The 26,936-nt window shown below is 38.1% G+C and overlaps 1 protein-coding gene across 1 annotated transcript in view; it reads left to right on the top strand.

Moving 5' to 3' along the window:
- The first annotated feature begins 553 nt into the window (after positions 1-553).
- Positions 554-26,936, top strand: part of ABCB7 (ATP-binding cassette, sub-family B (MDR/TAP), member 7) — a 33,309-nt gene continuing 6,926 nt past the window's right edge. The window contains exons 1-12 of the mRNA XM_009890712.1: positions 554-619; positions 2,264-2,350; positions 9,069-9,188; positions 16,917-17,049; positions 17,492-17,760; positions 18,613-18,701; positions 18,785-18,872; positions 19,847-20,021; positions 21,504-21,661; positions 22,199-22,362; positions 22,495-22,624; positions 23,106-23,277. Of these exons, the coding sequence (XP_009889014.1) occupies positions 2,285-2,350; positions 9,069-9,188; positions 16,917-17,049; positions 17,492-17,760; positions 18,613-18,701; positions 18,785-18,872; positions 19,847-20,021; positions 21,504-21,661; positions 22,199-22,362; positions 22,495-22,624; positions 23,106-23,277 (1,564 nt within the window). The 5' untranslated portion in view covers positions 554-619; positions 2,264-2,284. The remainder of the gene's footprint in view (positions 620-2,263; positions 2,351-9,068; positions 9,189-16,916; positions 17,050-17,491; positions 17,761-18,612; positions 18,702-18,784; positions 18,873-19,846; positions 20,022-21,503; positions 21,662-22,198; positions 22,363-22,494; positions 22,625-23,105; positions 23,278-26,936) is intronic.

The raw sequence follows: 26,936 nt of genomic DNA, 5'->3' as shown, positions 1-26,936 counted from the left end.
TTGTGTCCTGCCTACCTAAAACTTGTAGTCAGCCATGCTCTAATTTCCAATAGTCCCAGTGCTTCCCATTCAAGAGCTGTAGCTTTGATTAGCCTTGAGGTCTAGGAGACAAGCATGGCATGAGCTGAGCTAAGAGGAATTGGAAACAGCAGAACCTATAAGCATAAGAATAACAATTCATAATGAAAAACAGAACAAAAGAATATTTGAAAAGTCAGAAGACAACCTGGGAGAAAATTAAAGTGAGAGGAAAGGGAAAATTTTGGGCTTTCATGGTACAAAAGAAACGAAGTCTGATGGGAATGGGGATTCAGGGAAGGGAAAGGTTCATTGTCACTCAGCATTTGTAAGGGTTGAATGTAATTTATTTTACTGCTCCCCACCAGTTTACTTTTTCTGTGGTCAGTTGTTAAAAAACAAAGCTATCTGCCTTGTTTGCATGTTGTGCTTGTTTGCATAAACTAGATGAATGTTCTCTGAAGGTGAAGTTCACGTTCTGCATGACTGTTTTCACTTCTCCCCCTCCCTTTCTATTCTGTAGATTCTACCAGTCTGCAAGCAAAGATCATGGCACATTCTGGGGGGAGATTATTCAAGGCCTTTATTAGAGACTTCAGAGGTAGGTATAAACTGTTTTTCTTCCTACTTGCAGGTCAGAGGGAACTGAAGCCCTTGGAGCATCTTTCAGTTTAGTCTGCTGGGTTTATTAATTTCACTATTTACAGTTTTGAACTGCAGCAAGTTAAATAGCAAGTTATGTTTCTGCCTTTAGAAAATGAGATAACTTTGCTTAGAAGCTTCAGAGTGCTGCACTCTCCTCAAGAAGTCTTTTTGAATCTCTAGAAACTAATGATAATACAGTAAGTTACAAAGAAGAGCTCTTAAAAATGTAGGTTTTGTGTGTTGATACTTAGATTCATATTGTCAGGCATAGAAAATACCAATGCATAGAAAGCTGTGAGTTTTCCTTGACTATGTAGGGCTTTATTACTTCAAAATTCTGCTTAGGTTGTGGAATATCAAGAAACCGTGGAAATTTATTCTCATCATTCTGAGTGCCAGGATGTCAGGCTCTTATTCCTACGAGGTCTGCTTGCCTTAACACTAATGAAAACATAAGGAAGATGCAATTTTTACTGGTCATGGAATAATTATGACACTTTTCTAGGTAACACGCTTTGCTTGAATGAAGCTAGGAAATTTATTTGTCTTATTTTTGTGGGTTTTTTTTATTATAAAGAAATAACTGCTTATAGAACTGACGAGCAGCTAAAATCTTTTGAGGGTCATTGGGACTTCAAAGCATGGAATCTACTTAGATTTTTTTTTAATATAATATTTTTCTTTAAAGTATGAAAAGTGAAATTCTGATTTGGGAAACCCTTAGGTCTACTATCAAGCCATATACATAAAATGAGATTCCTAAAGAGCTTTTATGTAATTTGAACCTGTAAATTGTCAACATGTAGCAAATATTTTAAACAAAATGCAAGCTCTTTTTGAAAAGCTCTAACACATCCATTGTTCATGTCAGGCACTTTGAAATTGAACTTGCAGAAATGCCTAGGGGTAGTGAACTATTATTTTTTAGTACATCTCCATGTGTTAATAAATTCAGAAATTTTCTCTATTTATTTAGCAGGGAGTCTTGGCCATATGCTAAGATAAGTGAGCATTTGTTTTTAAAAAGCAGGTTCTTTTCCTAACTGCACCTGTATATGCTGTACATGAATTGCAGCAGGGGCTCTGAACCAGATTAACTTGTACCTGTCATGGCACCAGTATGCTGTTTTCATCCTGATGGGAAAGAGAACTGTGAAGCGGATTTATCTATTTATTTTGCCCCCAAGTAAAGTTACTCTTTACATACGTGGAAAGAGTATTATCGCTTAAGTGTGTTCCACTTTCTATATTAATGTTCCTGAGTACGGTTATCCTCTAAAACCTCGATTTCTTTCTTATGTTCTTTAGTCCACATTTTGGTTTTGAGGTGTACTTTTAACTGAAATATTTAAGGCTCTGTTATTTTTACCTCCTGGCTGCTTGGAACGTGATTTTTACTATACTGCTAGATTTATAGTCCCTTTCTTACTACTGTTTCCTTAAGGAAAGCAAGGTTTATAGAGAGAGGTAATATCTTTTATTAAAGCAAGAGGATACAGTCAGAGGATGAGGGAGGGAAAACAGACCAGTAGTTCTTTCTCTGGCTTTTACATGCATGTTTCCTGAGGTTTTTGCAAATTGACTTTTCATTTTCACACAGATCCTCCCGAGGTGGCAGCTGATGGAAAAGAGAATGTGTTGGCATGGTCATGCAGGTGGAGGGCTTCACACAGATCCAAAGGAAGGGGTAAAAAAATTGCTTAATTAGTATTGCTTTTTAAATGAAAACTGTGATCAGCTTCCCCCTCCCCTCCCAAAAAGGAAAACGCTGAAGACCCCAAGCAACAATTTGTGAAAAACTGTATTCGTAGATATGTGAATGCTATAGTGGAGTAGATACTGTTTAATTGTTGATGTAGGCTTATTAACCCTTAAATCCCCAGATGTTTGTCGTAACTATGTTGAAATGCTTCAGTTATTTTATAAAAAATACAATCTTAGTGTCAGACACTCCTTTGAAATTGGCCTGCGCTATGTTAGGCTTTTTTCAGGGAAAATATGTTCCATTGTAATTTATTGTGGTTTGTTAGTCTTGTTTGTGACTGATATTTCCCTGTGACTTGACATTCAGGATAGTAGAAATCAGCTTGTGGATACAAATTAGTACATCAGTTGGTAAAATTGCACTTGAAGCCGGGGGTGGTGTGTGGAGAGAAGTAATTAAACTGCATGTATTTTTACTTGGATTTAATGTTAATGCAACTGATATATTTTGACTGTATTTATATGCAGGAAGCGCATGTTAAAATAATTATGATAGGTATGTAAGGAGAAGCAGTATCTTTTATTAGACCAAATGATTACAATTAGAAAATGAGGTAAACTTTTGGTTAAAACAACACAATATAAACTTCGCATGCTTAAAATTGCAAAATCAAAGCTCTTGAGTTTATGTAACTTTCATTTTCTCACTTCCTGTGCAAACTTACTTCTGATGCTCTGTGTATTTGCAGAATGATTCTGTGTGATGATTATAGCTTGCTCAAACTTGGGGGGGATCTTTCTAAAACTAGTGAAGACCATGTTGATGACAAACTGAAATTTCAGTGCAGAATCCAAGTCTTTCAGGGCTGGTTTGCTCATACTTAACTGTTTTGACGATGTCTTTCCTACAGCCTTACTTGTAAAGAATCTGAAGAGTTAAATCTAGGATTTCCTCTTAAATTTTGACCTGAGAGTTGTCCCTTCATTGAATCCAAACCTGTTTGTGCTACAGAGTCAGGAGAGGTATTACCAAAATTTATGCTTTGGTGGTAAGAGGGAATTTCATAACCTAAAGTGTAGCCAGCTTGTTTTAGCAAACATCTGTGATCTTTTCTGCATAAGGCACAGGGGAAACAGAATAACATGACCTTTTTAGGCAGTAGTACTGACTGGGTCTGCACGTAACATTAACTTTAGACTAATTTTAAGATCCTTCTTCCAACACATATAGGCTCTATCAAAGATTTCCTAGGCAAAACAGACTTTCAAGCTAGCAGACTATCCTTTTCCATGTTTTCCATCATTATATATGTTATGGAATATAATTGTTATGGATTGTATTTCTCCTGTAAATGGGAGAATAATATTATCCCCTGTGTTGTCACTGTGGTGGTCACGCATCTGTTGGGCTTAATAATTTGTTCTTGGGGATTTTTTTTTCCTGCTAGAATTTCTGTTTGCCTGGATATGTTGGTCAGCTGAATGTTTCCTGTTCGCTGTCATAACTTCATTTTTCACTATTCCATGGAAAAGATTTTTTTGTATGTACATAGAATGAATTCACCCTTATGTGATTCAGTTGCAAATCCATTTCACAGACTTGGCTTCATAACTGACCTATCTTCAAAAATACCACAAGTGGCTGTTTATTCTTTCTTTAAAAAGCTATTTCCTGAAATGCAGACATTTTTAACTGAATCTCTTCGTGTGTGATGGGCAACTTGCAGGACAAATCTATTTAGTTGTTGTAGGTATTAAATGTTTAATCATCGTGCATTTTCTTTAGAGTTACTATTTTCAAAGGTCTACAGTTTGGCATCATTCAGAAACTCAAATTTCAGGATTTTCTCTGGTCAGAAAGGAAAAGGAAGGTTGTGTTTACCAAACCACTAGTAATGTGATGGAATGGTGGATGTTTCTTAAATTTAAAGCTCACCAGAAATATGTCAGCCAAAAATTTTGATGCCAGCTAGTATTTTTTGGGTCTGCTAGGTGGTGTAAATATTCCAGTGGCCCACTCCCATTTCTTGCAGTTATTTCTGTATAAACCAGTCCCCTGACTTTTTTATTCCAATAAATGCAGCTTTAATATAGTTAATATAGGATGTTGTCAGTTACTACTGTTGTCTAACTAAACAAATGTCAGCTGCTAAGGATTGTCCAGGAGAAAGCAGTGAGAAATAGCTGTAGATGAGGTGAAATGTGTGAAGAGTGGAAAAAACAAAGAGAAACCTTGGGTGCAAAAGCTAAGAGATTCTCAGCAAAAAGGAAGGGAAGGAAATCTGATGTTACAAGTGCAGTTCTTGCACTTGTGTGTAGACACACTTGTATTCAGTGCATAAAAGTACTAGCACCCAATTTACCACATGGGATTTTTTTTTTCCCGTAGGATTATGCATTCAGCAAAACTGCGGGTGACATACGTCAGCTATATTACACCTTTCTTTCTTCCGAAATTTTTTTGACAAACCAGGCCGTTCATTCTGGAAACAGACTTTGGGACTGACGTTTTAAATTGCCCCTTTTATAGCAGCTTCAGGGGGTACAGAAATGAATGCTAAGGATAAACACAGAGTATGAAGGGTGTGTTACCTTCATCTGACACGTAACTAGGAGAGAAGCTTATACATCTGTTCTGTTACAAAATAAATTTTACTTGCAGCAGTGGCTGATGTGCTGAATACTGAAACTGAAATCAGTTTTTCTTTAACACCTTTGGGGTTTTTTTTTTGTGTTAAGTCTTTTGTACACAGAATAGACAGGAATAAAACCTGTGGTGCCTGACTCGTTGCTAAGCAGACATATATTACTTTCTAATGGAAGGACTGATAGTCACAACGGAGCCCTGATAATTAACCATGTCACTCATTACTGTTTAATTTGCTAGTCATTGCTTACCTTCTGGGGAGGGATGGATAGTACGAAGGCAGAAGACTTAGGTACTTTTCCCAAAGTTCGGAAGGAAAATTGAGGCCCTAGTTGGCATTTACTTAAGCTGATAAATGAAAAAAAGAATCCTGCTTCCTTCCTCACCTTGGTGTTTTGCTACATAAGATTAGAAATGAGGATTTAGATGAGATATTAGGAAGAAATTCTCTCCTGTGCGGGTGGTGATCCCCTGGGGCAGGTTGCCCCGAGAAGCTGTGGCTGCCCCATCCCTGGAGGTGTTCAAGGCCAGGTTGGACGTGGCGTGGAGCAACCTGGGCTGGGGGGAGGTGGCCCTGCCCAGGGCCGGGGGGGTGGAACGAGATAATCTTCAAGGTCCCTTCCAACCCAAACCGTTTTACGATTCTAAGTCACTGTGTGGTCAGATAGTGAGTTAGTGTGAAGTGATGAAGGTGAAAAATGGTGTTTCTGAATGGTGGGAACACCCCTTCCCTTCCCAAACAACCACTGCTGCTTCACTCACAACAAGCAGCATATCATGGCCTGAAACAATCTAAATGCTTACTGCTGTGAAAAAAAAAAAAAAAAAGTGAGTTCTGTTCTCGGCCATGCTTTTGCTGCTGAATTTGTAGGTTTATCTGACTGTCTTTACTGAGACAAAACCCTGCAATAAGCACTGAAGAGTTTTCTGCCAGTTTCATAGACTGAAGCAGTTCATCAAGGTGTTTCATGAGCTCCAGAGGTGGTGTGAGAAATGGGCCAGGACTGTAAAAGTGGGTGCTGCAAAGAGAGGAGAGAGCAGGGCAGGAAGCAAGCTGTTAGTGGTTTGGAGAATAACCTCGTGCGGATGTAAGGTGTCTTGTGCTAGTACAAGAACGAGGATAATACGGCTCAAATGCAAGTCAAAGTACCATTTTCTTCCGTCATGCTTCTGATGGCTCCTCATCCTGGCATAGGCTTTGTCCATAAAGTCGCGGGGTCAGCCCAGTGAAGGTTTTGCAATACTCAGTAATCTTGGAGACTGTGAAGAGGAATGATGACTTTCTTTTCCCCCCCCTTTAGGTATTTTAAAAGGTCTGGACCTGGATGGGATGGGGAGGGCGGGACAGGAAGATGGTCAATGCTCATTCCTTTGCAAATAGTCTTCAGTATACTGTGTTTTAAAAAATGTGCTGCATTCAAAAAGAAGAAAAGGCTTTTTCTTCTTTGCTCCCTGCTATACTAGATTTATAATACCATTCCTTCCATTCCTTCCATTTCTGTAGAAATAAGCCTTGGAAGAAAATATAAAGCATTACTGCCACTTAAAAGGAAGTAAAATAAATGCATCTCTTAACCTTTTTATATGCCACAGAGAATCAAAAAAGGGCCTGAGTCCATTAAACAGATTGCTCATTTTAATTCTTAATGTTGCCACTTGCATACTTAAACCATTTTCAGCTCGTGTTTCTGTACAACAGTAACATTTATTTCATGGTAAACTTTGATGTAATGTGTGTGCATTTTGCGTCTCCTTTGATATTTCTTCTTGTTCCTTTGCAAGGCCTTTGGCAAATGACTGGCTGCCTTCTGACTTTTTTTCTGAACAGGTTTACTTCTGTCGCTGTTCAGAGTCATGAAGAAACAGAAATAGGTTCCTTGTTTGCAGCCAATGTATTTCATTCTCTTTAATAGCTTTTCTGTGCAAAGTCTGACTAGCCAATAGCAACATATAATTAGAACTGCTCTGGTTGCACTAGTATCTTTTGTGTTAATGTGATACCAGTTTTTTTAAACTTCCTTTTAACCTGTAAGTGGTGATCAAAGATATTTTCCAAGTGTTTGAACTGCTATTTATGCATATCCTTGGCTCAAATGGGAAGATTCATGTGTATTCTGCAGCAGGTATCTCCATCTCCTGAACGGGTCGGACACAACAGAGACAGTTTTGCATCCTCTCTTCACTTACAAATCTTCCATATATCAGTTTTTTAAAAATCGTTTGAAATGTGCTTATACTGTGTAATGCTCCAGTACATTTGCAATTGTTGACAAAATGCAGTATCTCTTACCCTTTCGTTTTCTTTGAAGCTATGACTAGAAACACCCGAGATGAATTTTCTGGTGCTTTTAAAAGCTTACATTTATAGGATTGGCTTCCCTGGTTGCCTCAGTGATCTTACCTTTTAACAGAGCTCTCCTTTCTTTCTCATTCACGCTGGACCTTAACAGAGAATTTCTATTCTAATTTGTTTTATCCTCAAAGTTGAGGAGGGAGCATTTAAAGTACACAATCTAGTGAGGGAAACATTAAAATATCATGTAAAACTCCCCCTTTCTACTGACTTCTGTAATGAAAAGTCATCTTTAGAAGGTGTGGACTAATTTTTTTTATTCCCCGTCCTCCTGCCCAACTAGAAAATATTGCCTGAAATGGAGAGATTAGCTGCTACTTGCTGCCCTCCCTTCAGATTTAGATAAAACTCCGTGTCTCTCAATTTAACCCCAGGGTAGCCAACACAGAAAAACAAGTTGTTGATACTTGTGCTGTGTGTTACTGCATGTGCTGTTATTCTCGACTGGGTAGCATGCTTTAGGCTTCAGATAATATATTTAGCTTGGGAGTTTAGTGGAATACATCTCAAGTGTAAGTGATACAGACGTCTATTCATCTGTAAAATAACCTCTATTTCTGTAAAAAATACAACAGCCAAAACCACCACCAACAAAAATCCCAAAACAAAATTCCCCCCCAAAAAAACCCAAACCAAAACCCCCAGTATTTCTGAAGAAGACTTGTTAACTGAATTATGGTCTTGTTTAGAGAAAAATCTGAGATTTGGAGAAGAACCTATTTGAAGAATTCATTAGAAATTGGCATAATCAGTTAAGCTAACATGGCCGTGTACATCTTCTGCCTGATTACTCAACTTCAGGGGCCATTCTGTTCAATGACGTGGTGACATCGGAAGCTGGGTTAAAGCCACTAGAACAGTTTTCTTGCTGGTAGCCATAACTTCACTGGGCACCCATTGAAGGACGACCCTGTGGGTTCCTGAAAACACGCCCTAAAAGACATGGGCAGAATAGGAGTATTTCTCACTTCTCTGCAAAGGTTAGAAGATTACCAAAAAGCCGTGAAAGTGATTGTTGGAAATACTTAAATTTGTAGTAATGCAACCAAATCATGTGAGCTGAAATTGATATTCAGTTCAACTTATATATCAGCATAAATATTTAGTTTCAGAGAGCAGAGTTGCTGTGATACTTGTGATTTTTTTTAATACTGTATTCTATCATGACTCACTGAATGTTCTCCAAACTGCTTATGTTTATTGTAGACCTTTCAGACTTCCCTCTTGACTTTGTGTTTTGTTACTTCCTTAATTTTTTTTTTTTTTACATTTTCCCTCCTGTTGTTTCTATGCTATGTTAAAACAGCTTCCAAAGAAGAAATACCAAGCCCTTGCATTTTGTACAGAAATTCTGAGAAGATAAAAAAAGAAGGGTCAGTTTGTTCTGTGAAGTATTTCAACTGTAGTGAATTGTGACTCCCCTCTCTGTATTCCGTTTACAGCTAGCTAAACTTGCACTCTTGAGGACAAGTGAATTAAGAACAATTCATCTGTTTAACAGCGTGTCATGGATATAAACCTAAAAACTTACAACTTGAAATTTCAAGATGTAGTCCTAGTCTCAAACATTGGGAAGTGTCTGTTGCCTATCAAATAAAACACGAGTGTTCCAAATGTATAAAATTCATTCTTATTTATACTGTTATTTTGCTTCCTGGGGTCTCTTTATATTGCAGTGCCTTTGTTTGTTCTTTCCAACAGCTGAAAGAGATCGATGCCAAAAAGATTATCAGAGCAATGTTGTCTTATGTGTGGCCCAAAGACAGACCAGACCTGCGAGCCAGAGTAGCCATATCTCTGGGGTTTTTAGCAAGTGCAAAGGTAAGAGCAGGTAATTCATTGTACTGTGATAGTTGCTATTCATCAGTTGCTATTCGTATGAGGAATGATTTTTATTATTTAAGGGCTTTTACAATCTTAAGATGTCTGTTTCCTGTATGAGGAGAATATAGTATTAGAAATAATAGCTTGGTTTTTTTTAATGGGGTGTTGTATGCGTGTGATACACATGTGTATGGTTGGGGAGATGATGACCAGAATTTTTATTTCCATTGCTCACATTAGTTTAGTCCAGGATTTTCAATTGCTAATTATTCATTTACATCATAAGTTATGGGAAATGTGAGTTAAAGGTCAAACAGGATTTCTTCAAGGCTCTGCACCCATTCTCAACTCTGAACTCGAGCAATGTGGTGGCATCTACTCACAGCTCTTGCTGTGCTATGGAAAAGAGGATTTGAGCTCCAGTCTTTTCTTGATACTTCTCTGGGAGATGACAGTGGAATTTCTGTTGTTTCAGGGACTCCCCCGGAGTCCTAATGTGAAAGAAGCTGTATTTTTGATATTGAACCATGCTTTCATTCAAATGATTTTTCTTGTAGTCTTTCAATTATGAAATTGAGAGTTGCTCTTAGCTTTACTTTATTGTGTGAAAGGATCTCATACTCTTGCCTGCAACAAAATTAGTGTGTATTTGTTCTTAGAAAGAGATAGTCATGCAAAAGCTTTCCGCAGGTGAATGGAGGATATAACTAAAATTTTGTGCAAATCTTGTAGAAATAGTTCAGAAGAGCAAATGTTAACTTTGTGCAAAAGATCTTTGCTTTTGGGAAAAAAAAAAAAGAAAAAGATGGCAAAATATTGGGAGTGAATTTTTGTAAGTTTCATTGAGACGTAGGGGTCAACTGAGTTGCTTCTGAGTGTGGCAATTTTAAGCAAACGTAAAGCTAATGCTAGTGTCTTGCTGGGGTAAGCTAAAGTTGTATTACTTAGCAATGAGTTTTAGCACTTAAGCTAGTTGCGCTAGCAATTTGTTAGCATTCAGCAGCATTGCCACGTTATGAAAAGAGAGAAGAAACAAATTTCAGCTATGTAGGTGATAAAAGAAGAGGACTTAGAAGCAAAATGTGCTCGTTTATTTGAGCTGAAGAGGAAAGGCCAATCTTTTGGTCTACAGCTCTTTCTCATGAGCAATCTATCAGGTACTGGCTGGTACTGTCTATGGTAGATATTTTGGGTTGTGCTGCTGTTCCGGACGTTGCTGATAATGACAACATGTAGAATATGACATGTCTGTACAAGTCAACTTCCACCGTTTTTGTATGCCTGTGCAAAATGTGCAGCAATGCTTTTGATTACACTTAAACTATCTGGGAAACTATCTGCTCAAAATGCAGAAGCTAGAGGCATTGTTGCCTTGGATATTGTGCAGTTGCCCTCACGGTAGTATTTAAATGATTATGTGCTTGGTTTGTTCAGGTTTTGTCATGTATATTTAAGAACACCCCATTTACCCGATGGATATGAAAATTCTTCTAACTCACTTTCTTTTTAAAGCCTCTTACTAGTAATGTGGATAATAATCTGAAGGCAAGTTCAAACTCAATTTGAAGTATTTTTTTCTTTTCTGCTTTTCCCCCGACTTTCCTATTTGTAGCATTATATGAGTATGATGGAGAATGTGAATCCAGAATCTAATCCTGCATATGGCAGCACTGTACCGTGCTTTTGGGTAACCTGTTAAAGTTTCAAGCAGCTTTCTGGGGTGTAATGAAAACAAAATTGATGGCCAGGATGCCCGACTCTTGCAAATAGCTCTGAATTTGGTATAATACACAGCTATTGTATTTCTAGTGGGAGAGAGAGATGTTTCCCCCTGTCAGAAAATCAGACACTTCATTGCGGGATGTTGGATTTCTCTTAAGTGTTCTCTTAAATTTCCTACTTCAGATTCTGTACCAGGCAGTCTGGAAGCCCTGACGTCCAGAGCAGATTCCCAGAAGCAGAGCAGAAAATTGAGCTTTGCCCAGGTTTTAGGAGATGCCTGTTAAAGCAGAAGCGTTTTGTGAGAATGTTTGGTTTGGCAAACAAGGATTTCATTGGGACACCACACAGCAAGCTCTCTACAGAATATATATTACAACTGGCTGGGATGAAAAATTTCTCAGATGTCTTCTAGCTATCTTTTGCTAATGTTCTTTGTTTTGTTCTGTTTCTGTCTTAACAAAGCTGTGTTTGAACTCAAACGTTTTTGAATAACTGCAATTTAACAAGCTATCCCCCATCACCTCAGCTATGCCCACTCTTCCTTTGTGGGGTCAGTTTTCTTAAGTTGCTTCATGCTTTACACGTGCTAAGCATGCATGGAGTTATTGTGGCATAACTGACGTGGTAGTTTGTTACAGAGCTGTAGTAAGTCCGTCATATCTTTGAGCCCTGAACATCTGCTTTTCTTCCAGAGCAAACTAAAGGTCACCTTGTCCTAGAGAAAATTGAACACAAATTGGTTTACCTGTAGCTTGCCTGGACCATGTATAATCCTGTGCAGTTTCCTTATTATCCCATTTGGGAGCCCTTTGTTCTGATTGCTTGTGAGGTTAATTACGACCTACTTGATAGACCACACAAGCAGTTTGTTAAAGTTTCTCTGCTATATAGTTGTGTCAGCACAAGAATGCCAGCGTATCTTTCTCCTCACTACAGTTCTGGCCCGATTTCTTTGTTCTCTGTGAACTTGTCTGCGTCTGAAGGATTTACATCCGTATTACGGATTTTGTCTAAAGGCTGTTCATTCTTAGGGGTTTTGCATAGAGAACTGTGTCATGATGCCTGGTCCTAGTACCTTCCCCAATAAGAAATACATATGTCTTTTGGCCAATTTCTTGAGTTTAACAGGGTGGCTTCAGTTTTGTTCTAAGAAAACTCCAGAGGAATCACAGAGGAGAGGTGGGTTATGAAATCCTCAGCCACAGGAAAAAAATTAGGGGTTCACACCCAATTCAATTTGGCTTACGTACCCACAAGATACAAAAAAGCTGGAGATCATACCTCCTTGTCCTGCTGCTCGAGAAATAATTTGTCTCTTTAAATCTTCCGGTTCAGTAAAATTCAATTTCAAAACAAAAGCCAGTTTGTGTGCAGCTACTGAAGAGCCTGCAGTTACAATCTGTCTTGACTCCTTTTGTGGGGCCCAGTTGCCTGTCATTGAACAAATTATTGTGATTTTTTTGTTCCTTTTTGTCTACACATAACCGCTGGTAGTATTGTTAGCCTTCAAAGTGAGCTGTTTGTATGGCTTTTTATGACTGGGAGCTGACAGGATGGAGTCTGCTCTGGGGCTAGTAAGGTCTTTTTTTTCCTTGGAAGATTTGTTGTATTATGACACACTTTAAATTTTTATCTTAAATATTTATAGCCTATCTAGACGTGTGCGATCTGAAAGAGGCAACAGGAAGACAGGTGAGAGGAGTACATGATGCATTATCTATGTTTTCAGACACACAGATCAGCCTGCTCTGGTTGTACATACCTGGTCTTTCTTTTTCCAAGTTCCCTCTCCCATTTTTTGTCTTTTCTACTGGGGTATGTATAGCACATGCTTCTTTACTTTTCTGTTTCTTCCCTTTTTCTTCTGTGGCGCAAGAAGAAAAAGTGCTCGGGCTTCTGAGAAGCTGGATTAAACACATAAATATGACGAAGTCGCTTGTCACCTCTGTCAGCTTCTAATGGTTTTTGGCCTCTTGGTCACAGACCAAGCATGTGTTATTCATGAGCCAGAGAAATCTTGCAGACTCTCTGCGTTTCTACTGACTGCTAATTTTGTAAGTTTCGGGAGAAGAAATTGTTTGCCTAAGGAGGCAGGAGGCAAGTGTTGTATTGTAAATTTTGTCTGTGTGTGAAGATAACAATATCTCTCTGATCGGTTAAGTATATACATATGATCTTGGTGTTTTAGCCCTTTTTGTGAGCTCAGATGGAGTTAGGTAATTGCAATAAACCTTTAGAAACTGTTAGCTTTTTGAGAAGTTTCAGGTGAAAAGTATTTTTAATTTTTTTTCTCTCACTGGAAAAGGTGTGTTTCAGGTCATCATTAAATTCAAAGCAGGCATGAAGCCAGATGCTTCTTCCCTCTTTTGGACCACATTTTGTAGCTTCGTTAGCAGCCTTACCTCTGCAAGGAATGGAGTTTTCTGTTTATATTTCCCCAAATGGAGCTGGGATGTGTACATTTATATTGGTCCAGAGATAAAGACAAACATACTACTTTATTGGTCATCTTCATGTCACGGTTTCTCATTGGATTATTGGCAAAAGAAGAGTTCGCTCCAGACCAGTTTTATCTTGTTGGGGCTCAGTCTGTCACTAATTCATCATCTTTATTAAACAAGAAATACTGGGAAGAGCAAAGTGAAAGATAAGACTGTTTGCCTTGAAAGTAGTATAGTCCCACAAGGGAATAGAGATGATGATGCATTGTCAGCTTAAAACAGTGCAGTCATTTAAAAAAATGTTTAAACTCATTAAAGCATGATGCATTACAGTGTAACGTGCTGTTAAATGTGGGCAATTGAGTTGGGATGACTTTATGGATGCTGTATTTGGTTTCCAATAAATTCAGGCAAGGATAGGCTATTAATTCAAAATTATAAATAGAAAATGTACAAATATATATTAAGAGAGTCGTTTTAGTGGAATTGTTATTAGGCTTTCAGGCATTAGGAAGGGGAGGGAAACCTATATAGATATGTTGCTTAAGACAATTGTTTTGCATGGTACTTTTTCATGGTGTACCTGGGTGTGCTTAAAGCTTTTTGTTCTGTGCCAGCAAATCCAGGCTACTAAACAGGCAGCTGTGAGTTTATGTAGAAGGCTGAAATTTTGTTTCCATTAATGTGAACATGATTCCATTGACTTAAGAAATTGAGTAGGAAAAGCCCGTTTCTAATAACGGCCTCTCATCTCTCTTGCTATAAACTTTGTAAGATTAACTTTTTTTCTTTTTTTTTATTAAATTACTGGAAAGCAGACTGCCTTGATTGCTAATGAAATGCAATACCATGCTGCCTTGTTCTTATTCAAGCTTTACCCTCCAGGAGTCAGAACAACTATAACCCAAGACCAGGCTTTAAATTTCATTTAAAACTCTATTGGGTAGAATTATATTGATGTAAAAGAAGACATTTCTGCAAAATTGTAGGCTGTTACCGGTTAAATTAATTGCTAGTGGAGAACTGCACTTTAAAGAATACATCTCTTTTCTTTAAATGGACTTTAAAATATATCTGTAGTTCTATTTCTAAACTACCTGTAGTGTAGCATAGTCTACTGAAGAGTAAAATCCCTGCAGAGGGATTTGTGAGAATCTGCAGCAAATCAAGACAATCTGCATTACAATACTCTTATTTTCTACTGAGTAGTCTCTCCCAGGAAAACCTGCACTTTGTCATGTTGGTCACCAGCGTAACATACATGGTAGTGTATTTGTCTTTATTAAGAACAAAATACCGCCCAAAAATTGAGTTTCGGTAACTCTGAAGGGAATGTAGGGTTTTTTCATTATACTGGGAAAGGGAGGCGGGGATTTGAATTTCAGTATTGTAAAGATTCAAAATCTCTGTTAATGCATCCTCAGTTCTTTGTGGGGCTTTATGCTCAAGGTTTAAGCGTGTAATGGCAGTCACCTGTTCGTCTGCTGTGTATAATTGAAGTTATCAGGCATTACTGTATACTGCTGCTTGGAGGGTCTTTGTTGGCTTTCTGCAGATAATGCTAACCTCGGGTCTTTTTTTTTTTTTTTTAATGGAGATTTCCACCATTCCCATCTATTAAAAGGGGAGCTGTTGCTGAACGCTTCTCAGGCTTGCGCTGGATAAATTTCAAGAGAGTGTATTTCGAGTAGGACATGATCTTTCAGCCATTTTCTTTTTTTCAGTCACAAACTAGCCAGTAATAATCTCACCTAGGTGCTCTCAGATCTCTTCTGTCTGCTTCCAGGAGTTGTCTAGATTATGCTGTATTGAAAATTCGGTAGTCTCCTCCCCCGGCCTTTTTTTTTTTCCCCTGCTTAGTGTATTTCATAGGGAAACACAGGAGGGAAGAGGAGAAAATGGATTCCTTCCTTATCTGCATTTAAAACTTTTGCCTAAAACAGTGTTTTAAAAAACACAGAATAGAACAATAATAAAAAAAAAACCTTAAAAATTTTCCTTTAATCCTGTAGTTAAAGGAAGTATTTTCAGAACTCCAGTTTCCCCTCTTGGTGAAGTACGTGTCTTCCACTACTTACAGTAATTTGTAACACTGGGAATATTTGATAGCGGGATAGTTGTTATAATTACTAAAAGCCTGTCTTCCAGCTTGAATTTGGACTGAAGTTATGAAAGACTTTACCACTCTTTTCACTTGAAACCTAGTTTTATCCAGTTAATTTACAGTTTTTTCCCGCGGCTTTCAGCTCCGACAGACGTCCCTAAATACAGTTGAGATCTAAGTGGGTATACAAAACATTTGGTGGAGAGAGCTGAAATAGCTTTGTCAATCTGTTTTGGTTTTTTTGTTTCCTCTTGTGCAAAATAATTTGTCATCTACCCACAATTTTTTTCCAAATATTGAAAGAAAAACCCCAACTTTAAGCAAAGACAGGTCACTGTAAAATATTTTAACATGACTATAAGATTGTAGGTCTTAATGTACTTGTTCAATTGCGAAAAAAGTTGTATACCTTATTTTTAAATCTTCACAGTTAGAACCAGTTTGAATTAATGAATTCTATTAATTATATGACGTTTGACTAATATTTTTTTCTTGTTGGTACAAATGAGTGATGTAACATAAAATTCTTAAGTCTTGTTGATGCTCCATTGTTTTCTTTAACGTTTTCAGTATTTTCTTGTGCTACAATTGTGCAAATAAAAAATCCTAAAGTTGGTCTATTGACATTCCTAGCTGTCTTGCTTTTCGCATGTAGAGGAGACACCACTGTTGGAGGAGATGCATTTGGGTTTTGGTGCTCTTACAAAAATATCCAGTGCCATACTAGATGTTAGGTTGTGGGTATGGCTTCGGTATTTTGTTTGACAGCTCATGTTAAAGTAATTTGTAGTGTCTTGTAGACTGTATAGAAAGCCTTTTGTGCTGCTGTGCCGAGCACTAGGGTTAATGTAGATACTAAGTTAATGTTCATAGTAATGTTGCAAATGGAAAGCATTATTTAAATATTAAGGTAATGTTAACAGTCAGAAGAGACAAAGGATAGGTTAACTTCTTTGACTTCACTTGAGCTTCAGTTTAATGCATCTCGATTGAAACGGTGTTAGCAATATGTGGATGAGTTGTTTCTTTTGTGGTAGTAGTTCTTCATACTGCATATTGTGAATATCACAAAGAGCAAACGACCCGTAATGGCGACATAATTTCGTAGCATTGTGAGTATGCGTCATGCAACGTCTGCTGCTTGATTCATTTCCTGGGCTTGCCATTGCTATATTGGGTGCTCAGCCTCAGTTTAAGTGCCTTTGCAGTGTACGATTTGTTTAGGATAGAAATTGGTATTTAGAAGGAGCTGGTGAGAGAGACAAACTAATCCTGCAGTCCCAGGAGTAAAGACTTAATAGTACGGAGAATATTGTGCTTGAAATCAAGAGAGCCATCTCATCCGCACTAGGTACTTAAGAACTAAATATAACAGTAGAGCGATTTCAGATGAAATAGTCACGCTACCTAGATACATGTTTAATGCATATGGACTAATTGGTGTTCTTATGCTTTTAGGCCATGAATATATTGGTTCCCTTCATGTTTAAATACGCAGTAGACAACCTCAACCAGGTATCTGGAAACATCCTCAACCTCGAGGCTGCACCAAATACGGTGGCAACTGTGGCGACCGCTGTCCTCATTGGCTGTAAGTGGTGCTCCCAAACCTGTTGGCGAGTGTTAATGTTCTTCAGCGAGGGAGCGGGATAGCAGAGCTGCTGACCTTTGCGCTGCTGAGCATCCGGGATGGTTATTTCATAGTTACTTCTGTGCTGATGTCCGTTTCCAGTGTTCTGTGACCTTGCTTCTGGTATTCCAATTAAAAAATGAAATAATTCTTATAGAAACAATTCTTGATTATAAATCGTACCCTTTCTTATAACCAGCTGCAAAAGAAACTGATTTAAAATGTGTGCACACTGGTTTATAAATGAAAAATAGCATAAAGTTTTGGGCCAATTAAGTATAAATTACATTTGAACTAAAAATGTTGAAAATATATAAAGAATGAGTCTAATGTAATTTCATGCATGAAGGGCAGATGGAAATATAATTATTTTCATTTTGTAAACTTTTTCATCTTTCTTTAGATGGTATCTCAAGAGCTGGGGCAGCGTTATTTAATGAAGCTAGGAATGCAGTATTTGGGAAAGTAGCCCAAAATTCAATCAGAAGGATAGCGAAGAATGTTTTCCTCCATCTTCATAACCTGGATTTGGCGTTCCATCTAAGTAGGCAAACCGGAGCTCTGTCAAAAACCATCGACAGAGGAACAAGAGGCATCAGTTTTGTTCTTAGTGCTTTAGTATTTAATCTGGGACCTACCATGTTTGAAGTGGCACTAGTCAGTGGAATTCTGGTACGTGTTGTTTATTCATGAGGTGGAATCATCTCATTTAGGAATAATACATTGATTTTCTTTTACCAAAGTCTGATGAGTATTAATAATAATTCAATTTACAAGGTGGTTGTGACAGCAACTACTGTAAAGGACCACAATCTATGATTTTCAAATATTAGTTACTTTAAATCAGCTTATTTGAAATTATTTACATATTTAGCACCTGTCTTCAGCCAGTGATATTTATGTGGATAGTTTTTAATGTTCTTCTTCAGAGTTGTTGAAAAAATGAAATCAGGAAAGTAAACTGTGCACACAAGTGCCAAATATATCTAGGTAAATACTGAGGAAGCAGAATATAAATATTGTGTCTTTAGTGTGTTGAGGATAGAGGAGGGAGTGATTATTGGCTCTCTTCTGAACACTGGTCTTTTCTTACCCAGAACTTAGAAGTGAAAATTATCTTTTAGAAAATAAGCCTCTCCTTCTTACAAGTTTTAACCTTAATCAGCTCAATTTTAAACTTTTTTTTTATAAATCACACTTACTGTCTTTGAAATCAGGTTCTTTGGATATGTATATGCTAAAATCTAAATCTTAATGATGTAGCTTAGACTAAATTAAAAGCAAAACCCTTGTTTTGTTTATTACCCTTCTTTTTAGAAGGACTTAATCAAATTTGAGTGTAATAATATGTAACAATACTTCCCTTTTGAGTTAATACCTGTATTTAGTCAGCTGTTCAGAGGAGAGAATGTGGTGGGAGGGACCTTCAGAGTTGTTCTCTCGGGCTAAGCTATCAATTTTGAGACAACAGTGAAGTTTTGAAAATTATTATGACCTTTTTTTCTTTTATTTTAAATATTCCAGTATTACAAATGCGGTGCAGAGTTTGCTTTAGTAACTCTGGGGACACTGGGAGCCTATGCAGCGTTCACGATAGGAATTACGCAGTGGAGGTAAGGCATGCCCTTGGGTTCATCAGGGTACTTAGTGTCGCCTCAGCCTGGACTCTTGACTGTATTAACCCTTCATTTTGCAGGACTAAGTTTCGAATAGAAATGAACAAAGCAGATAATGACGCAGGTAATGCTGCAATTGACTCGCTACTAAATTATGAGACTGTGAAGGTAAGACCAATCGTTAGTACTAAGCTCTTTGTCTTCTGTCAGCCTAAGGAAAGTCAGTCACGAGTCATCTTTTACAGGGCTACATATCTGGAGCAACAGCATATTTTTAAAACATTATTCATTTGAAAGAATACTACATGGTGGTGACAGAGTAGCATTACAGTTGTTAGTGGCGTTCAAAAAACCTATTTGCTAATAGAGTGAGAAGTTTCTTTCATGACTGAATCACCTTCACCATCAGTTTCTGCAAAATGTAACCTTAGAGTCTTGAAGAAGCTTCTCTTCACTTATTTGCAGAATTGTCTTCTGAATGTCAGCTTGCAACATACTCTCTTCTCAGATGACCGCGTGTACTGTTTTCATTTTGTAGCACTCCATTGCAATGGTTGCATGAAAGAACAGGTTTCTATTGGTTCTTCTACTATTAAAAAATCCTGTGGACAGCTTTGAAATTGTCCAGGCTCGTGCTTATTTTATGCTGCTTTCAATTGGAGAGCTAGAACTGGAAAGATAAGCAGTGGAGTTATCTGTGAAGAAGGACCCAGAAGTAGACATTGCGTGAGAAGTACTGCTCTAGAGAATTTGCCAACATCACAGTAACAAGGATGTTCTAGTACATAGTGGACAGTAATTTTTCTTCTTTTTAGTATCTAGTGGCAGCTGATGTTTGGTTTTGACGTTAATTGGGTAGAAGTTCTGCAAGACAGACACCCAGTCTTACTGGGGTATGAGTATGGTAGGGATCTGCATGATGTCATTTTTCCCTGTGCAGAACATGCTGGGGTTTGCCCGTGGTTTTTATCTTCACACGCTGATCTCTTATCTTCTTTTCTCTTTAGTTGTTAGAAGTGTTACGGAGGGGTTGTGTGTGTATCTGTGCATGTAGTATGTTTATACTGAATTTTATAACTAGTTAAATATACAGTCTAGTATGTTTGAGAATATGAAATTTATTATCTTTGTGTATATCATAGTATTTCAATAATGAAAAATACGAAGCCCAACGGTATGACGAATTCTTGAAGACATACGAAAATGCCTCCCTGAAGACTACCTCTACTTTAGCTCTCCTGAACTTTGGACAGAGTGCTATATTTAGTGTTGGCTTAACGGCCATCATGGTGCTTGCTAGCCAGGGCATTGTTGCAGGTAATGCATCTCTCTCTAAGCTACTTTACCCTAATTTATCCGTAATAGAGGTGTTAATTTTACTTATCTTATGGTTAATGTAGTAGTTCATTTTGAGAGTTTTTGCTTGGCAGCTTGGGGCATTTCTGCTTCTTGGAGTATTATTAATTCCATTTTACATATATATATAGATATATCTATATCTCAATTGCTAGTATGATTTTATTAGGGACATGTTAAAAGTTTAGCAGTTAGAGAAAGATCCTAAAAAAATGTAACATAGGGAAGTTTCTGTTAAAGGATTGTGAAAGACACATATAAATACAAATACTTCTGTGGACCTCCTACAAAGATCCTTTGTTTTTACCCTCCTTCCTTCCCATGTTGGCAAGACTCAGAGCTTTTCCCCAGTGTGTATATACCTATGTGCTTTGTCTCCAGTAGTTTTACTGCCAGTTTTCTTCACTTCCCTTACATTAATAAGGGCACATTAATAAAAGAATTGTTTCCATATGTTAGAGTTTTTCAGCTATATTTGTCTAATTTACTACATAAACTGAAGCCTGCTTGTTTAGGAAGACATGGTACAAGCTTCAAATACAGTATGTGAATGCAGTATCAGGATAAGGCTCAGCTAAAGTAAGGTGGTTTTAGAGTAAAAATAATGGTGCTTTAGACACTGTTGATGGCCAGATGTGTTTGAAGGGTAGACCTTTATACCATGTTGTCTTTCTTGCATCTCCTTTGCTCTTTTTAAGAGATGCCAGGAGAGGTAAGAGTTACACCATGAATGGATAAGTCAGTAGGTGCAGTTTATGGCTGTCCTTAAGAAAATTTAGAATAGCCTTTTAGCAGGATGGTAGAAATAATGGCTTTAAATCATCTTTCTGGAGTTGATTCAGCTGAACTGACCCAGTGCCTAGCTTTACCTAGTGTGTCATCCTGAGTTTTCCCTTGATCAGCGTATTTGATACTAAGCTGCCCAGAGGTTCTCGCTATATGTTTTAGCAGTTCTGCTGTGTATACTGTGAAAGTCCTCTCTCTTGATCGTGACAATTTCTAACATTTGGATTTGTCTATAATTGTACTTAAGATTGTCTTTCCTGATTCTTGCTTTCATATGTTGGTTCCTCCCCTTCTAACTCATTTAAGCTCCTTTGTGTTTCTTTCTGTGGAATTTACAACTTTGCAGTCTGATGTTTTTCATTAATTTCCTGATATGCTGTTTGTCTTACTTTCCAGGTGCTGTTATAGTCTTTTTTTTTTTTTTTTCTTCAGTGAAATCCATACAAACAGTGCTATTTGTTTCAGGCACCTTCCTATATGAAATCTGATCTTCTGGGAATGCATTTCATTTACTATTTAAACATCTGGGTTTAAAAATGGGATAAAAGAAGCTAGACTATTGACTTTGATTTTTTTTTTTTTTTTTAATCTTTTGGTGCTTCCTAACAAGACAACCCTTCAAGTCTCCTTATTCTCTCACATCCATTTTGTCTTAAGGCAGCCTTTCCGTTGGAGATCTAGTAATGGTGAATGGATTGCTGTTCCAGCTTTCTCTGCCCCTAAACTTCCTGGGAACAGTATACAGAGAGACAAGACAAGCGCTTATAGATATGAATACCTTGTTTACGCTTCTCAGTGTAGATACCAAAATTAAAGTAAGTAGTAGCTTATTTTCCTAAAGTATCTATTAATAGGGCTGTCTTCTGGCAATGTTGTCATTTCACCCTGTTTGTTAACCTTCCAGGTTTAATTTCTCTTCAAGAAGGGGATGTTGTGTAAGGATGCTGTTCTGCCTCCTCTTTAAGTGCAGTTAGTGCAATAGCAGCTGCTTTTTTTCTTGCAGAACCTTTCGGTGACAGCAAAAGTTGCTTCACGGAAGCTGTGTTTTTACTGAGATTTTTTTATTTAAGTATTCATGCCTTGTGCTTGAATTTTTATTTGTAATTAATGATGCAGAATTTATTACTGCAAAAGACGTTGTGAAACAGTGTTTACAGCAGAAATTTTTACCTTCTTTGGGGAAAAGGAGGAACAAACCAATTTCACTTGTGTGACAGATTATAGCTATTTTCAACAGCCAAGCTGGAGTGTCTATTTGCTTTTTTCTGAGCTAGGAAATGGACTGTTCAGCTTGTTGAACTGCTTGAGATACTTTCTGGGCAGCATATAAAGTGGCACTCTTCTTTTAATAGGACAAAGAGCTGGCTCCGCCCCTGCAGATCACACCACAGACTGCTGCCATCGCCTTTGATAATGTGCATTTTGAATACCTTGAGGGGCAGAAAGTCCTTGCTGGAGTGTCTTTTGAAGTCCCTGCAGGAAAGAAAGTGGCCATTGTAGGAGGTAGTGGGTCAGGGTGGGTAAATGGACTAAATACACCAATCAATGATGCAGAATTTTATTTCGTAAATACGTTTGGTTTTGGTTTTTGCGTTTTATAATTTTTGTTAGTGACATCATTTTTTTTTTCAATTCTTCTCAATTTCAGGAAAAGCACAATTGTGAGATTATTATTTCGTTTCTATGAACCTCAGAAAGGAAATATTTATGTTGCTGGACAGAACATACAAGATGTCAGTTTGGAAAGTCTGAGAAAGGCAATAGGAGTTGTACCTCAGGTATACCGTGTTTCGTTGTCCCCAAATAGTTCATCGTAATAGTGTTTCTCAGCATTCTGACACTGTGGTTCAGTGACGGCCAATCCTAATTAAGTGGTATTGTCTAGTTCCTCTGAAAGTCACAGTGCTTCTTCCCCCCCCTCAGGAAATATATTTTTATGTGCATCCTCATATAGATCCGATTTCTGAAATGTTAAAGCCTCTTCATGAGAAACTGTCTCCAGCTTTAAGTGATTTAGCTTTATAGTTGATTACTACCCATAATGAGTTAGCAAAGTGGTAAAAGTACGCATGACGTGTATTTAGGACACAAAATGTGTTAATCCCATTTTTGGGAAAAGAAATTGCCCCAAACACTTTTACCTTCAGGCTTTGTAGAAAAATATAACCTATTCTGTATTGATTTCTTTCATGGGTTTGGGACAGTTTTTAAACTATTGTTCATGGTTTCTTGTTTAAAATGTTCTTTCGATAAATGTAGGATGCTGTTCTCTTCCATAATACTATCTATTACAATCTGCTCTACGGCAATATCGGTGCAACACCAGAAGAGGTGTACGCAGTAGCAAAGTTGGCAGGAATCCATGACGCCATTCTTCGAATGCCGAATGGTTACAACACTCAGGTTGGTGAACGAGGACTCAAGCTCTCAGGTGGGTTCTTAAGGGCACAAGTTCTTTGTTATCCCTTTTGCTGCCTCAAAGTTCAATGCGTAATTTATTCCTCAATCAGACTTGCTTTTAGCTTATTTATGTTATAACCTAATCGTAAGGCTAAATATTAATAGAAAGATCTGTAGTTCAAGGCAACTGTATTCTACAAGATATTTAAAGACTGTATTTTCAGGGGGTGTCATCAAATGAGTTCATACATTAGCACGTAGATGCATCTAAGTAAAAATGATCTTTCTCATAATTTATTTGGGTAGTGGAACGTGTGTGAATAGAATTGGGAACTTTAGTCTGTGTGCCTTGCCTGTGGGATGTGATAGGCTTACATATACGCATAGACCTTCTACATTTGTGTTCTTAAGTCTAGACTTGTAACAGCTGGAAGTTAGGTGGTGTTTTGGTTTTGCTCTTGGTAGTAAGGCAGGCCATGGGGTACGTTGTTGCAGCGAGGTCATTTTCCACCCTGTCCATAATGAAAGGGCCTTCACGTCTTAGGTGTTTCTTGCCCATGAGTTGTGTAAGAAACAACGTGAAAATGGTGTCTGTGTGTCTGCAAGCTGTGGATTTATGTTACACAACCTTGGTACTGAAACAAAAAAAAGCGTGAGTTTATATTCTCAAAGTCCTTTTGTATTTGGGTATGCATTCTATAAAACAGCATAACTGAGACTAGAAAGATCATACGATGGCATTAGCCAGGCTTTGCTAGGCATGCTAGCCTTTCAGGGCCACGCTAACAAAAAAATCACTTTACTCCTTCCTCTCTACAGCTGTCTAATATTAAAATTGCATAGACTTGTTCACAGGGAAGACGACGCTTGAAAGCAAACATTCTTCCTGTGGCAGAGTTATAATGTAAGATGAAGGTTCACATGGAAACTGGGAAATGTCTAAATCATTTCCTATGACCTTTTTCTGTTTTTTATTGAGGGAACATAGGATTTTAATATTACGGAGTTTAGGTATAACTTTTTGGGTAGTAGCTAGATTCCACTGGAATACTTTCAGTCTCGTATCTCTTAGGTTGAAGTTGCATTTAGACAAAGCTAATAATGATGTCAATCACATAAATGTAATGCTTACTGAATGTGCATTGAATGAAACAAAAATGAAATTACTGTTTTGGTTGAAGGATATATTATTATCAGGTTATTTTATTATATTTTAAATAAGTCGTCTTTATCTTCTTATAGCTCTTACAGTTTTTTAATACATATTTGATGCAAGATAAAATGGGATACTCATTTACTGAGGTTTCCTCATTTAATTCACTGATCGGTTTGGTTCCTCTCCTTGGTGGATCTTGGGAGAAGTAGAAGGTGTATTTGCAAAGTTCATTTAAACCATTTCCTGTTGTCTTGTTTTGAAAAAGCAACACACGCTATACTTTTGCTTAAAATTGCAAGCCAGTACAAGCAGTGGTGGGGCGCAGATTTTCATATTGGTTTGGTATCTTTTTCTAACACGATCTTAAAGGTGTTTAGATAAGTGCAAGGTCATGGAAAATATTTGGAAGGATTTTGACAAGGTGGGTAGCATAATGCTGAATTGTGTGCGGAGAGCGAGTAGTAGTGGAGAAACTGCAGTACATACACGCCGTAGCAACTGCTGTGCCTGAGGAGAGGCCGCATCACTGTGGTAACACGTAGGACATGTCTTTCTGAACAACTTCTCCTGGATACAAAGCCTTACCGTTTGGCAAACTCTAGACGTGTGTGGCAGAGCTTAATTGTCTTCCACTCTGACTCCATGTGCAAGACACCATTTATTGGTAGACCAAAGAACAGGTCGGCTGTTTTTATTCGCGGGTAGGATGGAGCGATGTGGCTCACAGTGCTCCACTCTGTTGGGAATGAGGTATGACCCTACCGGAGAGATCAACTTATCTCTGTGAGTTTGGAAACTTTTTCTTGAGAATGGTACTGAGGTGTATGGATCTTCAGGGGCGGGTGGGAGTGCAGAGGCAGGAGCGCAGGCACGCAGAGTTCAGGCAGAGCTGCTGCCTGTTGCGAGGACAGCAAGCTGTATGCGGTGTTTCGTACTGTGTGGCTGCTGCAGTCAGGAGTCCCGGTCTCTTTGATACAGAGGATCGGAAGTTACACTCTGCATCCAGAATGTATGTGCAGGAGGAAGCACGCACATTTGCAAAAGGCGAATACAGAGAAGGTTAGAAGGGAAACAAAATACGTGAAGCACAAATCTGCATGAGTGAGTAGAAGGTACAGAATTAGGTACTAACAGGACTGTAGACAACCGAGGTAGTGATGAAAGATTTCTCTTGTGCTGCCTGTCTCCCCGACCTAGTAATTTCTAGAAAGAGGGTTTGACTAACAATAGGTTTGAAATGTCTTAGTGTTTATAGAAGCATAGAATGGTTTGGGTTGGAAGGGACCTTCTAAAGATCATCTAGACCAACCCTCCTGCATCTTTCACTAGATCGGGTTGCTCAAAGCATTAGCCTAATGTTGAGGTTTAGGTTGGATATTAGGAAGAATTTCTTCACTGAAAGGGTGAACATTGGAACAGGCTGCCCAGGGAAGTGGTTGAGTCACCATCCCTGGAGGTGTTTAAAAGACCTAGATGTGGTGCCGAGTGACATGGTTTAGTGGTGGACTTAGCAGTGCTAGGTTAATAATTGGACTCCATGATCTTAAGGGTATTTTCCAACCTAAATGATTGTGTGTCCGATTCAAAATCTGGAGAAGTGTGTGCGGGCATGTTGGATTTTCTTTCTGACCTTGAGACTCCTTTAACGGAGCCTTTCTGAAAATGGGATATGCCTTTACTCCATCCTTCACTTTGTGCTACCGCTATGATGGTCATAATCATGCATCTAAGAGTGCTTCAATAAAAGTGGTGTTTAGAAAGTGAAGGAAAGTGTGTTCTTTTCCTGTTTTGCTTGTATTTAAAGTAAAAAAGAGTGTGGAAAATACTTCTCAGGAGAAAGACACTGGATTTCTGAGGTGATAGAAAAAGCGCTTAGTGGGGATCTGCCATTGAAGTAGCAGCTTCAGTTTCTTGTTTTCAACAAATTAGAGGAGTATTGGCAAACAATAGTGATAAACAAGCTCCAGTAGTGTTTACAGTCAGGGTACCGGAGCGTTACGCTGATGCTCTCAGGAGCGGCCGCTCACCTTGCCCTGCCTCACATTGCGCATTGGATTGATCTCAAACGCAGTTGTGTGCTCAGCTCTTGGAGAATTTGATTCTGTGTGCTTTTGCTTGCAGGTGCCAGTTTGCAGTTTTAGGTTGGAATGTGGAGCTAACTGTCTGCTGTGTCCCATGTTAGGTCAATATTTTCATTGATAATGCGAGTTGTAATGGCCAGACATGGTGTAGTTGTTTAATGGGTTGGAGTTGTCAAATGTGTATCTTTGAGTTCCTTCAGTAGCTCTGTAAAAATATTGCATCTGTTATTTTGAATCTCTGTAATTTTCAGAATAGTAGGATGCCTCCCTATGTTGTTATAAAGCTATATGTTAGATTCATTTCTGAATCTGTTTAATTATTATTTTTTAAAGTTGGTTGAGGCTTCTTACACTTCCAGTCTAAGAAAATAGCACTTGGGTTTTTTTTAAATAATATTTTGTGGGAGAAATAGGGGGAGTGAGAGCTCTGTGAATGTAAGTGGTCCTCTTTGA

This window comes from Charadrius vociferus, unplaced genomic scaffold, assembly GCF_000708025.1.
Source record: "Charadrius vociferus isolate BGI_N301 unplaced genomic scaffold, ASM70802v2 scaffold368, whole genome shotgun sequence".
In the NCBI taxonomy this organism is placed as follows: domain Eukaryota; kingdom Metazoa; phylum Chordata; class Aves; order Charadriiformes; family Charadriidae; genus Charadrius; species Charadrius vociferus.
The sequence above is the reverse complement of the archived record's forward strand: the minus strand, read 5'-3'. Positions and strand labels throughout refer to the sequence as shown.